At 34.0% G+C, this 17,052-nt stretch overlaps 2 protein-coding genes across 2 annotated transcripts; both read right to left on the bottom strand.

The window, feature by feature from the left end:
* Nucleotides 1-96: 96 nt before the first annotated feature.
* Nucleotides 97-1,558, bottom strand: LOC105338587 (uncharacterized). The gene is made up of 3 exons (XM_011443779.4): nucleotides 1,066-1,558; nucleotides 799-980; nucleotides 97-450 (listed from the first exon to the last, which is right to left on the bottom strand). Exons 1-3 carry the CDS (start codon nucleotides 1,481-1,483, stop codon nucleotides 106-108), a joined length of 945 nt encoding a protein of 314 aa, XP_011442081.3. The 5' UTR covers nucleotides 1,484-1,558; the 3' UTR covers nucleotides 97-105.
* A 3,641-nt stretch (nucleotides 1,559-5,199) lies between these two features.
* LOC105338579 (cartilage matrix protein) lies at nucleotides 5,200-8,641 on the bottom strand. Its single transcript, XM_011443766.4, has 6 exons — nucleotides 8,481-8,641; nucleotides 8,179-8,221; nucleotides 7,108-7,692; nucleotides 6,811-6,993; nucleotides 6,079-6,675; nucleotides 5,200-5,963 (listed from the first exon to the last, which is right to left on the bottom strand). Exons 1-6 carry the CDS (start codon nucleotides 8,505-8,507, stop codon nucleotides 5,428-5,430), a joined length of 1,971 nt encoding a protein of 656 aa, XP_011442068.3. The 5' UTR covers nucleotides 8,508-8,641; the 3' UTR covers nucleotides 5,200-5,427.
* Between the last annotated feature and the right edge of the window lie 8,411 nt (nucleotides 8,642-17,052).

Genomic DNA, 17,052 nt, shown 5'->3' with positions numbered 1-17,052 from the left:
ACACAATGTGAAAGTAATACAATAACGTATGAATCCTAAGCAAGTAGTTGAGTAAAATGAAAATTTGTCGCATTTTCTATCAAAAATTATTTTGAAGAAGAACTCTCATGAATGTCCATTGGATGTAAATGTCTTTTGACTGTTTCCTTCTCCTTCTTCAGTCTTCCTTTTTTTACAACTAATTTGTTCATCCACATCCAGAATCATCTTGTCTGCATATCCTTTTAACCTTTGGGGTAAAGAATATGACTGTCCAACAAGGAAGTCAAACGACAACCAAACTCTGGATGGTCCACTAAATCGGCCACGTTTATCTATTTGGAGAATATCTTCAACTTGAATTGACAGCTCGCCTGGCAGGTAATCAATCTGTACCGGCCAAGTTTGTAGTTTTCTTGCTCCTTCAAAATCCAACGGGTCATATCCCAATTCTTTTCTTAATTTTGCATCCTACAAAAAAGGATTACTCCCAGTATATGTACATTTGTAATTATTAACAGTAAAACACTGCAGTAAAACAAAGGTTCACGTTATGTTGCTGAGCTAATACTATAGTGATACCTAGATTCAAATTACCAAGTTTACATATTATTTCTCTCTTTGTGTTGCATTGTGATGAGGAATTGGATCTATGTTTTTGAATTTACAATATCATGACAGGTTCCACTGTCACCAACACATTCAAATCCCTCAGTTCATCTCAACTCAAAACCGAAATAGAAATACATGTGCTAATCGCAGACTTGAGACTGAATATTGACCTGAAGAATGCTGGTGCCAGGGAATCCGGCTACTTACCTGAAGAGCATAACAAAACTGCTTGAGAATTTTCACTACATTGTCCCAGTACTCTGAATGAAAATACACTTTCTTAAGCATTATTTCTTTAGTATTTTTACACACAGCTAAAAAATTGCACCACGGTAATCCAGTTATGGCAAGCTGTCCTTGAATTTGGGCCATGTAGTGTCTTGGAATACCTTTATAAATAAAATAATGCAAAATGAATCTCAAGTAATACTACACTATAACAAGAAGATTTCACTAATACATTTAAAATATTACCATGTACTGAATTTTCTTTCTTGTACATTCTAAAAATGGGCGCCTTGAATTCACAAAGTCCAATGTCTTTATTTTCGTCATCAACAACAACGGCATCGGGAGAAGTTCCAATCAAATCTTGAAGAATCCTGTCTTTAGACATCCAAAACCCAGAATCGCGGGTTTTGTGTCCTGTCAGCAATTGATAGCATTCCAGGATGATCTCCTCCATAGTAAGTCCATGCTTTGTATTGGAGGACTCTACTTCTTCCTCTTCCTCCTCCTCTTCGTCAGTATCTTCAGAAATTAGAGAGAGAAAGAAATCATACGGCTTTCCCATCCCAACACCAAGAGCATCTCCAAACTTTGATGATGTTAGGAACACAGATTTACGAATTTGAAACCATTCCTTTGAACGTTGCTGAACTTTTGATTCCATAACTTATGCATGAATGTCATCTAAAATTTCAACAACAAAAAAGATACCTAGATTCTCTAGAAAATCAACACAGGATCTTATGGTAATGATCTAATAAAAGAGACAAGACGTGAAAATTCCGGATTAACGATTGAAAAAGGCGAAACTTTTTGATCAACCACTACAACTATTTATAAGAGACACTGAATGCTATTTATGAAATAAAATTCATTTCGGACATAATCGAACACCATTTATGAATCCAAAATTTTTTTCCGGAGGGGGGGGGGGGGGGAGAGGGTTATTCTCTTTTGAGAAGTGGACAGGCATAGCCTACATCCATGTGGATGTAGGCTATGCCTGTCCACTTCTCAAAAGAGAATAGGGGGAGGGTTAGTGAGGATTGTATCAAGTTTAAGCCCCCCCCCCCCCAAAAAAAAAGCAAACAAAAGATTCGAATTTTTCTTTAAGGTACTAATATTTCATTCATTACTATCATGTTTCAAATCTAATCAGTAGATCGTAAGTTTGATCACTAAAATTTTAGTGTGGTTTTAAACATGTTAAAGGGTTTATCAAAAAACAAAGATTACATTGTATAACCTTTGGAATTTAAAAAATAATTTGAATGATAAAAATTATTGAAAGCTATTAGAAAAGTACATTTTTTAAATAGATCATTTTGATGCAAGTTATTTTCTCACAAATCCCTTGATAAAAAACCGGATTTCCCGTATTTTGAATATGCCATAAAAATTCTAGCTTACCGTACGTGTATACTTAGAGAAAATGATTTTTTCCTTAAAAAAAAAGTTTCAAGTGCAGATTTCAAAGTTCATCTGATCGACTAGATAATTACTCCCGACTTTGGTTTATGTCGGGCTCATAATAATTAAGATTTGGTTTAGTCGTAAAATGCTATTTCAAATTTCATTTTTCCAAATCTATTTCTATTTAATAATGTTATTACACAAGTTTGCAAAAGCGCAATTTCTGATTATATTCAGTTTTGAATGTTGTAAGAATCGTATTAGAAAAATTTTTTGCCTCAAGTTTTGGTGATATAGAACCCACTAACCTTAAATCCTAGTCATCTAAGGTGACCTAATGTCTGGGGCTCTAACCACTGAGCCAATTCAGTCACAACAGAAGGTGTTGTTAAAATGCTATGTATGACTTTGGCCTCGAATTAACGGACTTAGTATTATTTTTCTAACAACGTTCAATTGCTGAAATACGAAATAGTATTTCTAATGTAGAGTGGATCATATCTCTACGTTTTTGTTAATTGAAATCGGGTTTTTTTTCCATTAGACCTTATTTAGACTATGACAAAAATATGGAGTACAGACCCACTCTATAAGAAAAGGCATTGACGTTCTAAAAAAGGACACTATTTGGAGGTTTTGATACGCATACGCCAGTTTAAATCAACACACTGCAAATATTGAACATTCTTAAGTATTACAAACCGATGTTACATTAAATATACATTGCTTTGAATGATGTTTTTGAAAATAATAAATTTTGCTGATATTTTAAATTTTCGTATGTTATCCGTCCTTACATAGGTACTTTACACGCCTTATCCACCCATTTTCTTTAAAAGACGTATAAATTCAATGTACTTTACAGAGGCGGATCCAGCAATTTGGAAAAGGGGGGGTTCCAATTGATGAAAATCAATAGGTGCAAAATCCATTATTTGTCAATAAACAAGGCATTTTGAACGTTTTCCGTGCGTAAATTTAATATACATTTATCTCGTCAATGTCTTTTTCATATCTTTTTTTATATCAGAGTGCACTGCATTATTGAGCGTTTTGGATTAGGTAAGGAACACTTGCATAATTTCTGGCCTTAAAAAAACCCCAAGTCTCCAGCAATGAGAACGTGCGTCTATGCTTAAGAGAAAGAAACACTAAGAAACAAAAATATAATTCAGACTAATTACGACAAGCTATTATGAATTTTTTGGTAATTTTTAATGTCTTTGATGTTTAAATTCTGAATTATCTATCGATTTGGATTTCTATCGATTGCTTTCTTAAATAAAGGTTTAAATGATAGGATATGACAAAAAATGGGGATAGTTTATCTGCTGAATAGATGGGATATGTGTAATGCAATTGTACAAGCAATAGCATTTAGTAGTCCCAGTCTGCCCCCATAAAAGGTGCACCACATCATCCGTTACTAGCAGGCACGTAGCATCGGGGGGGGGGGATTTTTCTCGCAGCAACCAATTTTTTAAAATTTACATATAAAAAATTGAATTATCTTGGAGTTGCCCCCCCCCCCCCCACTTTCTTTGAAGTATGTAAAAAATTAATATAAAAAGAAGGAAATGAGTAGTGAAATTGAAGTTATATACTACGCTAGCCCCCCCCCCCATCCCCCCTCCCCGGATTACGATTTTGAAGATTTTGGGACACTTTAGATTTTATTTTTTTCTTTGTCAAGATTTTTTGGATGAGCCAACCCCCCCCCCCCCCTACTTTCAAAACGATGCTACGTGCCTGACTAGTACAGAACTATAGATGCGATCATATTCAGGAAAGTTTTGAAAAGTTGTGCATTTCATAATGGTTTAAATCCCTTACACGGTATTTTTGTGACATAATTTCCTTTTCTTGGAAACAAAGAAGGGCTTTCTTTTGTGTTTCATGTGGGTATGGAGGAAGCTAGCATTCCAGAAAATAGCATAACCCGCATAAGCGGGTCATGTAATTTCCTTTGTATTTTTCGAATGAAACGGAGTAAAACTTTTCTATTAGTTAATTAACTAAACATTACCTTTGAAAGCAGCATTTTTAAGTAAAACGAATGCTTGTACTCGTACTTGAACGTCGTTTTACTCGATGGATTGTTAGTTCAAAACTGTATGAACCATAATCGATTTTTTTTTGGAGAAATAGAGCAGAAAATACATATTCTAGATGTTATTATGTATCTGTGTTTTTAGCGATACTTCTCCTTAAAGTTTATGTACTTTTTTTATTTATTTTCCACATGTTTACTCATGGAAGTGAACACAGGATGCCGGAGGGGAGTACTTTTTTCGATAAAAAATCATAAGGGTTTTATCATATAAGAAATACATGTAAATTACGGTTTATTGTAAGAAATTATGTAAATAAGCAATTTTAAAAGCATTTCTTTGAGATAATTACAGTATTTATATTATAAATGGGAAAGTAACCTTTAAATAGGCATTGCAAATTTAAAAAAAAATCATATATCCCAGAGAAAGGGGGGGTTCCGACCCCCGGAACCCCCCCTCTGGATCCGCCAATGCTTTAGATCAATCAGAATTGTTAAATTCACCTCGGTTAAAGAAACTGCATATCTTGTTGCATATTATATAGTAGAAATTTGACCGATGCTAAATGACTGTTATTGAGTCAGAAGCATCCCAATCAGTTTGTGCATCACTAATAGAGACCTTGGCGACGTGTCACAAGGTTATGGAGGTAGGGATAAAGACCTGTATTTCTAACATTTAACTCTTTTTTTTCAAGACCAGTATTTTAATACATAATATAAATACAGGTAGTTTACTTAAAGCAATACATGCATTGAATTATTTTATCTGTATATATATACGTATTAGTTATAAAAAGATGAATTTGAAGATACCGATCATGATAACCATTGCCAAGAAACAATCGAAGTACCTGCAGATATTAAATGTATTTTAAATCATTTTGGGTTAACGACAAGAAAACTGAAAGATATTTTGTTTCTTATTTTTTATTGAAAAAGCTAAAAATAAATATAAAGTGTATATTAATGTATATATAACAACATTCATTTGTAAACTGTATAAAAAGTGAACGAACATATTGTATATCATAGAACACAATAGACATTTTTAAAATAAAGTAATAATTTACAAAAAAGAAAGAAAAAAATATCGGAATGTAATATCACAGTTTTACAGTGTTAAGTTAATGAACACAGGATTACACGGAATCACAGAAACAAAGCTGTTTCAAACACGGAAACGTGAACTGGAGAAGTTCGTTGTAACTGGGAACATAGAAATACTTCCTGGTGCTGGTCTCCTCCAGGATGTATTTCTCCTCCTCCCCCAGGATGATGGTGATGACGTTCATGTTTTGGAGAGAGTGGAGCTTGGAGACCACGTCCATTACGTTCTGTTCCTGCTCATCCACAAACACAACCACTGTACGCCGCGCGTTGTATCGGCCGCCATTACTGTCAAAGAAGACATCCAGTTTCTCAATGAGGCTTCCTAGTCCCGGGAACGTAATCTTGGAGTTATCATTCCAGGATGTTACCGGAACCAGACCATTTTGCGTCATATCCGGACAATCCGCAATCAGACGACCAACCCAGATGTCTCCCATTCCAATAGTTATCCTTCTTACGATGGACGAGATGAATTTGTTGATGATAAGAGTCTTCTGGGCTCCAATTCCGAATACATCGTAAACAAAAACGATGTCCATTAGTCCATATTTCGGTAGTGGTACAACTGAAATGAAGAAAGAAATCATTAGTTACTACTGATATGATTTAATAACTATTACGAGGATTGGACATTCTTATCAAGTGAAATGCATCGATATAATTTGCTTTTAGATTCTTACCACTGGTTGAAACTGCTTCGTCTTTTGGCAACACTTCACAAGTTCTTGTGGCGAGCAGTGTTCTGATGGAACTTAGGGCATCAAAATTCTCGACATGGAAAAGGAAATTTTTGTCCGGGTTGCTGGCAATGGCACCGAGTTCTACTGTGTCGACCCCTTTGCCAATTCCAATGGCAAACACATAGATTCCAGCATCGTGAGCCAGAGAAGACTCTCTGCGTGTTTTCTCGGAATCCATCGAGAGGCCATCAGTAAGAACGATCATTATATGGGCTACTTCCGGTCTAGCAACGCCTTTGACGAATCCGACTTTTCTTACGAAATGTATGGCATCTCCCGTGTTGGTACCTCTTGCATGGTACGGGAGATTGTTAACAGCTTTCTGAAGTTCCGGGAGTGTTGAGATAGAACCAAGAGGAATGTCAACCTTGACGTCATTGCTGTACGTCACAACCCCGATTCTAGTGTTGGAGTTTGAAATGTCAAAGGCACTCAGGAGTTTGCTGACAAACATCTTCTGTTTCTGGTAGTTGCTGGACCCGATGCTCCTTGAGGAGTCCATTACGAAGTACACATCCGCTGGTTTTCCATTGCATGCTAAAATAAAGGATTTTATTGGAAAATAAACAAAAGCACATACGTAAATATTAGGAAGAAATATGAATTATTTACAGCGTGAGAAAATGCTTTAAACCATTTGCAAAGTATTCTATTCTATTTAAGGAAGCATACCTTTAACGAAGGGATGATCACTCTGCTCCCCAATTCTGTAAGAAAAAGTGGTAGTTGTAGGCTCTGTGGTGGTAGTGGTAGGATCTGTGGTGGTAGTGGTAGGTTCTGTGGTGGTAGTGGTAGGTACTGTGGTGGTTGTTGTGGCTATTGTCGTTGTGGTTGTCGGTTTCGGTGTTGTTGTCACTGAAAGAAAAAGAAACAATTCTTACAGAACAAACTCACAACCACATAATTGATTAATCACAAAATTTAATGTAGAATGACTAAATAGGAGACAGTCTGTAGGTTATAGCATACCTTGGCAAGTTTTGACTGCAAATACGTTCAGGATGTTTTTCAAAGCACTGTAGTTGTCAACCGTGAAAACATATTCATCAGATGGTTTGTTGGCAATTTTTTCTAATTCATTTCTGTCATATTTCTTTCCCACACCTATGGCAAACAAATGAATCCCCATTTCACGCGCAACTCGTGCGGCCTCGATGGTTTTTTTCGTCTCGGTAGATTTTCCATCCGTAATGACAACGGCTACTTTAGGGAAATTTTCTCTGGCGCCATTTTTCTCTGAGAACATTTCATTGGACATATATTTGATAGCACCTCCGGTATTGGTTGTTCTACCAGGTTTGAAGCGGATCCAACCAATAGCTCTCTGTAGCTCTTCGCTGTCATGGTATTTCTTAAGATGAAACCGAAGCGTGTTGTATTGGCCAAATGTTACGATTCCTACTTGCGTGTTGTTTGGTCCAATTTTGAACTGCTTGACGATGTTCTTAACAAAATCCACCTGTCTGTTAAAATCAGGCTCCCAAATACTAGCGGAGGAATCCAGGACAAAGACAACATCTGCCATGCTGTCTTGACATTCTGTTATACCGAAATCTAGAATAACATAGAATAATATATCAAAGTTTAAGTCTTAAGAACAATTGCGCTAAGTTGCTTGCTTACTTGAATTCTTATTTCGTTCTTTCTCTTTTTTAAAATTACGTTTTAACCCATACTACGATTTCAAAATGACCAGTTCGAAAATACATGCTTATATGGATTTTTCTTTGGCTTTTGTTTAATTATGAATTCGTCCTTGCATTTTGATGTTAGTCTCTTTTGATATATTTTTCCTAATGAATCTCTCGGATATAACTGGAAACAGTGGCGTTTCTTTTCAATCGAGAATAACGAAATCTGTATTATATCTCGGTGTTATGAAAATATTTCCGAGTCAAAAATGTCAGGCTTATTTCGATTTGTTTCGATTGATTTTTAAGGATATTGAACTGATAGCACAATCTTGTAATGATTTTGGATTATCGTTATCTAGAAAGCTAATACCTTTAGACAAATAGCGATAAATCTGACAGGTCTTACCTTTTAGGGGACTAGACGTTGTCAAGGCCGATCCAAAGGCTATCTGAAATTCAAAGAACAATCAATGTAAATTTTTTTCTGTGGATTTATTATTTTGTATTAATTTTATATTTTAACTTTTAACTACCCTGCCAGCAAAAAATAAGTTTAACCTGAAGTTGGTTACCTATGAAATTACGTTAGATTACATTTCTAAAAAAATTAAAGATTGTCAAGGTTAAAAAAATAAACGATAAAGACCAACGTTAAAATAAAATGAATAAGCACTTAGTCTAGTAAATAAATAATCCAAAAACACCTACAATTAATAAGGCTGCGTAGACTTTCATGGTTGTCAAATAACGTAAGTTTCAAAAACCGATGTATGTTTCCTTTCGAACTGTTAGTTTCCTTTCAGACTGTAAGTTTTCTTTCTGGCTGTTTGTTTCTTTTTGAACTGTCGTCTGCGAGTGTTCTGATTTCTGAGATGTATCTTGTGTTTTATATATACTGAAGGTTTAGTCACTTTTTGTCACCCACAAACAAGAAGGAATTTCCTGCCTCCCCAACAATTTACATGGCGGAAGGAAGCACTGCAAAGGGTCTCTTACCAAAAAGGGAGCATTCGACGCTAACATAAAAACACATTTGAAGAAAAGATAAGTATGATTAAACATATCTCAATGAATTACGTAAGTTTCAAAACTTCTCGAAATTTTTGTTTAGGCGTAGTAAACATATTTTATGAATGGAGTAACATTATCTATCGGAAGCTGGAAAATATGCCTCAAAAAATAAAGAAAAAAAATAATGACATTCTTCGGTTGAAAAGCTGTGTTTCGTAGTAAACAAGTAGTATTTTAGGATGAATCAGAGACTGCAAATAGATTTCTTGAAATGATAAGAATGTGTTATGTGTACGTGACATAGTATGCCTGGCATGGATCAAGGCACCCCATCAGTGCTGCATGCTGTGTCATAGACAGTCTGTCTTTGAAAGTATCAGCTCACATTCTATTGGAAGCTTCACATTTTGCGCGGGAGTGCATGCAAACATTCTTGGACACTGACACAAAACATTATAATCTTTGGGTATATTTTTAGAAAGATGCTATCTTTTTTTTCAAGAACAGAGATATCTGAAGTAGGTATAAATGGTTGTAAACATTGAAAACTCCAACGCAAAATTGTACTTTTACGATAATTAGATAAATGTTTATTAGAATTGAAAATAGATATAAATAAACATTTATTATGGTACATAGACAAAAAGAATAAATATAGAATGTGTGCAGTATTTGTGTCTTTGATTGTATCTTAGTGTCGAGTGCGCGATCGCAGTATTCTTTGAAATTACACTAAAATCTAAAAGTTTGTTATGTAAGATGTTTGTGAGATTCTGATAATCTGGACCATCAATCATAGTGTACAGTATTTTACAAAGACATATATACAGCAAAAACAACAACAAAAGGATATTTAGATATTTTTTAGGAGCAATGTTTTATGTACATGTACCAAGTGGCCTAAAAAGTCTTGGAACTGATGATTCTCTGAAAGAATTTTTTTAAAAATTAGAATGCATTAAAAAAAAATCTGTGGTTTCATTAGTCACACCGAGAGACCTAATTCTTTCCTCTCAATCGCTTGCGGTTGAGTAGTCTATGCTTAAGGTTTGTCAAACATGCTACATTCAAGATTATTCACGTCCCTCCTCCTGTCACTAATGAATGTTGAATGTTTGATTTGCCCCCACCACCTCCCGACATCTTTATCAATTTACTCCGTCAGAATCAAATTATATAATTATATTTGAATTAACAAAACAATCATAGCGAAGGAAGCATTGACGTTTTGTGTCAAATTAGTACTCTTGGCAAAGTTAAATCAATAGTTTACAAAGAAAATCAAATCAATCAACAAAAAATGATATCGGAATTTCAACAAAAAATACGACTTATTAGAGCCATGGTTTGTGACATATCTGAAAGGCATCTTGTTAAGGAAAAAATGGAAGACCAAGACAAAAGAAAACGTCGATGACAAGATATTTTGGGAACTACAGTCTGGACTAACCTTATTAATTACTTGTCAGATCAATATTTCAATACCCTGTTTAGGGTAACTTATCGATAATTTTGACAACCCATTTACCCTAAACCATCCATTTTCGGATATTTATCATCATTCCCCTTCAATTCCTTTAAGAGAGGAGGCAAAAGATCGATTTGAAAAGAATATATATATTCAGATATACGAATGCAAAATAATTTAAGTTTCAGATTTTCTTAAAGAAAAATGCCTTCCTTTTTGTAAATCGACGACACCCGAAAACATGTTTGTTTCAAACCCAAACCCAAAACCAAAATATTTTACTCGCAACTTTAAGGTGGTATGGGTCACCTCCATATTGTGACGTACTTCCTATCGAAATAAATTATATAAAATCAAGTATAATTTTATAAATATTTTCTTACACAGAATTGTTACACAACAGCATAGTGTAACGGGAGTGCTTACTAAGAATCTGCAAGTCATGAGTTCGAATCCCTCTGAGGCTTTTATAAATTTTTACACATTTTCCGAATTTTTAAAACATTTTTTTTAATCAAATATTATAAAATATGAAAATTCTAAAACGATGAAAGCATTTTGATTATAATGCACTTTTAGCCATATTAATATCGACAGGTGTCCCATACCACCTTAATTTGATAGCTGTTAACAATACAGTATACATATTATCTCACATAAAAATCGATAAAGTTAAGAAATCGACAGTATTAATTTCATATTTGAATGGAAGAGGATTTTGAACTTTATCATATTGATTATTGTAGTCATCATCATCATCATCATCATCATCATCATCATCATCATCATCATCATCATCATCAATTTTGCATCTGCTTCTGTATCTATATCATCATCATTATCGTCATCATCTACAACAACCATTATCAGGGTTACCTCTCTCATCATCATTACCACGATACCACCATTATCATTCAAATAATCGTCAACTCTTTCATTATCACGATGCCATCATTATTATGTATCATGATTATCTCTGTCATCATTACCACGATATCACCATAATCACTTATGATGGATACCTCTCTCATCATCATTACCCCAATACCCCTATGATCATGTATCATTATTTTCTTTTTTCATCATCATTATCACGATACAATCATTATCATGACTGTATATATTCACTACCGCCATCACAATCTCTATTTGTTATACTTTCATGTTCAATACTGAAATCTGATTGGCTAAGACGCAGTTCATAATCCGTTCTATTACCCTCAGCGTTAGCAACGCACTTAGCAACGGGTAACATTATATAAATAGTGCCTGTTTGGGAGGGTAACAGTTGAAATTGACACCCCAAGAAAACCATTGTCAACCGACGCGAAGCGGAGGTTGACAATGGTTTTCGAGGGGTGTCAATTTCAACTGTTATCCTCCCAAACAGGCACTATTTATTTTGTTATACTGAATGTCTTAATTTAAAAAAAAAACATTACTGCTTTTAGATAGGAAGAACGTGAATTCTAGGGCGAACCGTACGCGCATGATTTTCGCGCATGTAACAATTTGTTATGTTACCCGTTGTTAAGTGCGTTGCTAACGCTGAGGGTAATAGAATAGATTATGAACTGCGTCTAAACCAATCAGATTTCAGTATTTAACATGAAAGTATAACAATAAAAATTGTTACATGCGCGAAAATTATGCGCGTACGGTTCGCTGTAGAATTCACGTTATTCCTATATAAAAGCAGTAAAATTTTCTTAAAAATTAAGACATTCAGTATAACAAAATAAATAGTGCCTGTTTGGGAGGATAACAGTTGAAATTGACACCCCTCGAAAACCATTGTCAACCTCCGCTTCGCGTCGGTTGACAATGGTTTTCTCGGGGTGTCAATTTCAACTGTTACCCTCCCAAACAGGCACTATTTATATAATGTACCACACAGCCACAATCATCACTACTACCACCGCTACCGTTATCATCATAGACCAATTCTCAACCACTTCTTCATCATCATCATATTCATTATAGGGGCCCTGGTCACGATTTTGGTCAAAATTTATTTCTTTTTTAATGTTTAAATAATGTTTCAGTAAGAAACCAAATAGTCAACCATAATCTGAGCGACAACTAGTCGTCGAGTTATGAGCGAGATTCAGAGCTCACAATCCTTTGTTATGTAAACAAAACTTGGGTCATGTTTTTGTTTACATTTTGAATGTGGACAAGAAAATTCTAGATTTAGACCTAAAAGGAATGTTTATTTTTGTTCATAGCGAATTCTCAGATAGAAAAATCAGCTTGAAAAAGAACTCTTACCAATATATTGAGCCGATATAAACAAAAATATGGCACGAGTCATGTTACATAACAAAATATTGTGAGCTCTGTATCTTTTTTATAACTCTACGACCGACACGCGAATTTTGGTTGATTATTTATCATAAATGCATTACATATACTAATTAAAGTATTGCAAACAATAAAATTAAGACCATGCCCCTTAAATACATAAGAAGTAAAATATCCAGAGAGAAACAAATCTATGAACGTTCAGCTATATCAAGTCTTCTTTGTTAAAAATTGGGGTTAAATCTGTGGTCGGATAAAATTCCATTAAATTATTTAATCTATAAATTTCCTTCCAATGGGTTTTTAAAAATTGTTTTCAAAGAGAATGGAACTTAGATAGTAAATGAAGTATTGATTAAGTTATCTATCAAGGAAACTAATATTCGAAAGAATAGGTTTGCACTGAAAATCAAAAGCGTCGATGCATTTTGATGTTCTTCACTAATTTACAGCATTAACCTTGTATATATTTTTGTGAACGAACAATATCTAATTTTGAAAATTAGAAAAACAAGACGAAGGTTAGAATGATAAAAAATTCAATAACCAGAGACTTTGTCATGAAAAACAGGATCGGGATATTCCTCTTAACATTAAAAAGTTTTACAGCCCGAGCACCTAATTACCGTCTTCCAAGGAAGACGGTATAAAGAGTTGAAATAATTTACAGTCTCCGGGCTGTGCACTTCCTCTCCTTTGTGATTGGTAGAAAATACATGATGTGAAAATTTACAATCATTTCATTGGTTGATATACTGTTCGGCACAAGGGAGATAATTTTTCTGATGGTTGTTTTTACGTACAACTTAAAATTTTTCGTAGATTTCAAATCTTAAAAAGTGAGAAAACGAAAGAACAATAAAAATGGCTCTAAGTGAAATTCAGGCATTCATTTTTCCGTTAACTAGTTAAAAGCAATATTCTGTAACATTTCTTGAAATAATTTGTTCTTTTCTTTTTGTTTTGATTATACAAATACCAATGGAATTTCATTAGGTATGGCTAATATCAGTAAACAAGTTTGCATATTAGAAACGGTGAAACTAATATCAGTAAAATTGAATGATACTGAATGCAGTTGTATTAACTTTGATTTTACTACAGTGATACAACCCTTCCTAAGAACTCTTTTTACCTGCTACAGTCGATTTCAAATAGATAACACGCTGTAAATAATTTTTAATTTTAAGCACGCACGCTTTAAAGGCACATATTTTTAAAAAAGTTAGGCACGCTATTGCATGGAGAAGAAGGCGACATTCATATAAAAATAATTAAATTGTCTTTGATATCTTATTGCTGTTAAGAGTTTGCTCTAAAGACGGTAAGCTTTTTTAAAAAGCTAAACTTGTCTTGTGAGGGAATCGTGTTTCTTTCGCATTTGCACTGAAGCACTTTGCTGTAAATTGAAACTACATTGCGACTAAAAATATATCGAAGACCATTTGCAACCTATTTTTAAACAATGTATATCATTTTAGACATAAACATATAAATTATTGTATCATATTATTATATTACGAAATAGTTCTAAGATATTTAAATTAGAAAGTCAAATATCGAGCTACTAGCGAGTAACAGGAATTAGAATTCTTTTTTTTTTGGTAAACAAAGATCGAGTCCTGTTATTGTTAACATACAATGTACATGTACGTGTTGTATTGGTAGAAGTTTCAATATAATGTTGCTTTTTGTTGTAACAGTTGATTACTTATGAACACATTTAATTCATTTGTCGTGTTTGCCAAGAGTTATTTTGTCAAAAATGGTATTTTTTTTTTACTTTACACTATTTGTAAACAAATATAAGACTCGAGCGTTGTTTGCATTACAACGACTTTTCCTCTGTATCTCGCTTGTAACTTGATTTTTAACATTCAGATTTTGGTGTATCATCCAAAATGCATTTGTACACAAGTAAAGCATTTTATACATAAAAATCAAAAATAAAATTTTCATTTAAAAATCGTGTCCAGAAACCTTTAAATAAAATCTTTTTAGCCTAAGTTTGTTACGCATCACACGAGCCTTCCTCTGCCAACATCTTTAAATCTGACAAATTTTGCATTTACATTTCCTTTCAGTTGGCTCATTCCTTGATTTGCTTTACTATGGATTCCTATGCTGATTCTAAGAAGTAACGGGTCTACTGAAACACACGCTCTATAGTATCAACCTGTTACCTTTAAATAAACAGCCGTGAAGCAATAAATCTATTGGTGTGTGTATTTTGAATTTGTTATTTAGTTTTTTGATTTTGGATTTAAACAAGTTTTAAACGAAGATTGCCACTGCTAAAATATATTGACCTGGTTTTACAAAATGGATATTTTTTAACTACCAGGTAATGAGATTTCCAATTTTTAAAAGGTTCTGTTCGTTAAAAAAATTTAAATGATAAGCCATCAACAACAAAGATTCTTTACTTTTAGGAAAAAATAATGAGTGTTAGTAATTGCTGCAATTAGTTTGTAGATCATTAGACACAGCGACCAGAATACAAATTGCAATGAATATTACATGAATGAGGCGTACCCAACGTATATCACTCTGTTTGATTTTCAAGGTCACGCTAAAATTAAAACGATATACTCCAGTACTGATTCACAGTGCGTTTTAGAAAGGTTGAACAGTTCTGACATTGACCAAAATCCTCCAATATTCTAAAAGCACTGGTGTATAAACTTTACAGTAGGTGATAAGGTTCAATTGATTGATTTTTTTTTTATATCAAAAGAAATATTTACTTTAAGTCACTTATGTATTTTATGCTTCTGAGATGATGAAACATTGCGGAAAAGATAAACAAAAGAAAGGTAGCTATCAATTCAACAAGACGTCACAGGAAGTAAGTACCAGAAGCCAACTTCAATATTTATCGTTTGGAAGCAGAACATGTATACTGATTGTCTGTGAACAAGGAATATATAAAGCAATGTTTTTCAAATACCAAATGTTATAATCGAAAATATTTTAAAATTTATGCCAAATACTTGATGTAGAACAGTACATTTCGATTGCACTTGGTTTCGATAGATTCTACCTTTCCGACTTATTATTATATAATTTGACAGTGATCTAACCCTTTAAAAATAGAGGCATAATGTCGGATATGAGTAATCTAAGGAGTCTTATCTGGCTGATATCCCGCTGATATCAAAGGCTTGCACGAATGTTTACAGATATAATGCAGGAGAATAACTAATGCATTACATTAAATTGTTGCATTGAAAACGTCCAATAAAACGTATTTACAGAACTCCAACGGAAATGCCAGTTTACTTTCGGGGCTCATTTGCAAGGAATTAAGAAACGTTTTTGTCGATTCGAATGTCAGTTAGATTAGACATCAATGAAAAAAGGAAATAATAACTCGATAGAAGAGTTTTGTGGCAGGGATTACGTAATCTTGAGAGTTGTTGACATCACAATAAAAGATGGAGATACGTGTAGTGATTGATAGTTTTCTTCAAGAAATCCCTACAAACTTGGGACTGATATGAGGAAATAATGCGATGACAATAAAATGATTAGAAAATAAAGTGGACCAATGCAGGATAACAGTCGAAATCTGATCGAATTAGATTTCAATTTGTATATAGAAACTCTTTCATTTCTAATCTTTAAGATTTCAGACAAGATCTTTTTAGACCCGCCCTTTATAAGTCTTAATCCCTTCTTTTCAGCAATTGTAGGGTTTATCATTATTTGTTCGAAAGTGCTTTTTTACTAAGAACAATCAAATATATCATCTATACTAAAGGTCGTAAATATAAACCCGTTTGATACCAGATGTCCCTACTGCTGAAATATTTGGGGATATATACATGTATATTAACACTTTATTCAATAAAGGCTTCAAACTATATACAAACATAAATTTTCGTGCATTTTTAAAGATAACGAGCTACTCTCTGAACTTGCTCAAGAAAAAAAACCTCTTTTTAATGTATAGAGCAAGGTAAGTTTTAAATATCGGAATGATCTGAGAAAGTTCGCCACTGTATTGAATTCTTTGCGATATCTGAAAAGGTAATTGGAAATTGGAATTTCATTTAGCACCGTGCAAAACAGCCTAAATGAGAAGAATAGTACCCGACTTCTGCGTAATAAAAGTGAAATTAAAATTGATTTGGTTAGACGAACGAGGAAATTCATCAGCCGGTTAATTGTCGAGATAACACCCGAGTAGCGCACCCCAATACATCGGGTGAACATTTCTGCACGCTACGCTGCTAAACATGCAGACTCGTCAAGATAAATCGACGCTACTTTTTGTCAAATAATGCATATAATCTCGTTACTACGACTATGACCCCCTAATTGTGCGATGTTATCAAAAGTTGAAACTGCCCGCAGAGCTATGGCGGGACATCGTAGAGTGCACTTTAGTGCATATCTCCAAACGTCGATCTCACAGGGTGTTTGGTTTGGTTGGCGGAGCTGGTGTAGTCAAACAAATATTTACAAGAAAACCCGTGCAAAGATAACAATCTC

Source organism: Magallana gigas, chromosome 6 (genome assembly GCF_963853765.1).
Source record: "Magallana gigas chromosome 6, xbMagGiga1.1, whole genome shotgun sequence".
Lineage (NCBI taxonomy): Eukaryota > Metazoa > Mollusca > Bivalvia > Ostreida > Ostreidae > Magallana > Magallana gigas.
The sequence above is the reverse complement of the archived record's forward strand: the minus strand, read 5'-3'. Positions and strand labels throughout refer to the sequence as shown.

What these genes read in the sequence shown, in the direction of transcription:
- LOC105338579 (XM_011443766.4), bottom strand. Translation starts at nt 8,507, where the DNA reads ATGAAAGTCTACGCAGCCTTATTAATT. An exon ending in TCTACGCAGCCTTATTAATT is followed by an intron (nt 8,222 to 8,480) that starts GTAGGTGTTTTT and finishes TTTGAATTTCAG; the next exon opens with ATAGCCTTTGGATCGGCCTT. An exon ending in AACGTCTAGTCCCCTAAAAG is followed by an intron (nt 7,693 to 8,178) that starts GTAAGACCTGTC and finishes ATGTTATTCTAG; the next exon opens with ATTTCGGTATAACAGAATGT.
- LOC105338587 (XM_011443779.4), bottom strand. Translation starts at nt 1,483, where the DNA reads ATGGAATCAAAAGTTCAGCAACGTTCAAAGGAATGGTTTCAAATTCGT. An exon ending in GAAAGAAAATTCAGTACATG is followed by an intron (nt 981 to 1,065) that starts GTAATATTTTAA and finishes TTATTTATAAAG; the next exon opens with GTATTCCAAGACACTACATG. An exon ending in AGTTTTGTTATGCTCTTCAG is followed by an intron (nt 451 to 798) that starts GTAAGTAGCCGG and finishes CCTTTTTTGTAG; the next exon opens with GATGCAAAATTAAGAAAAGA.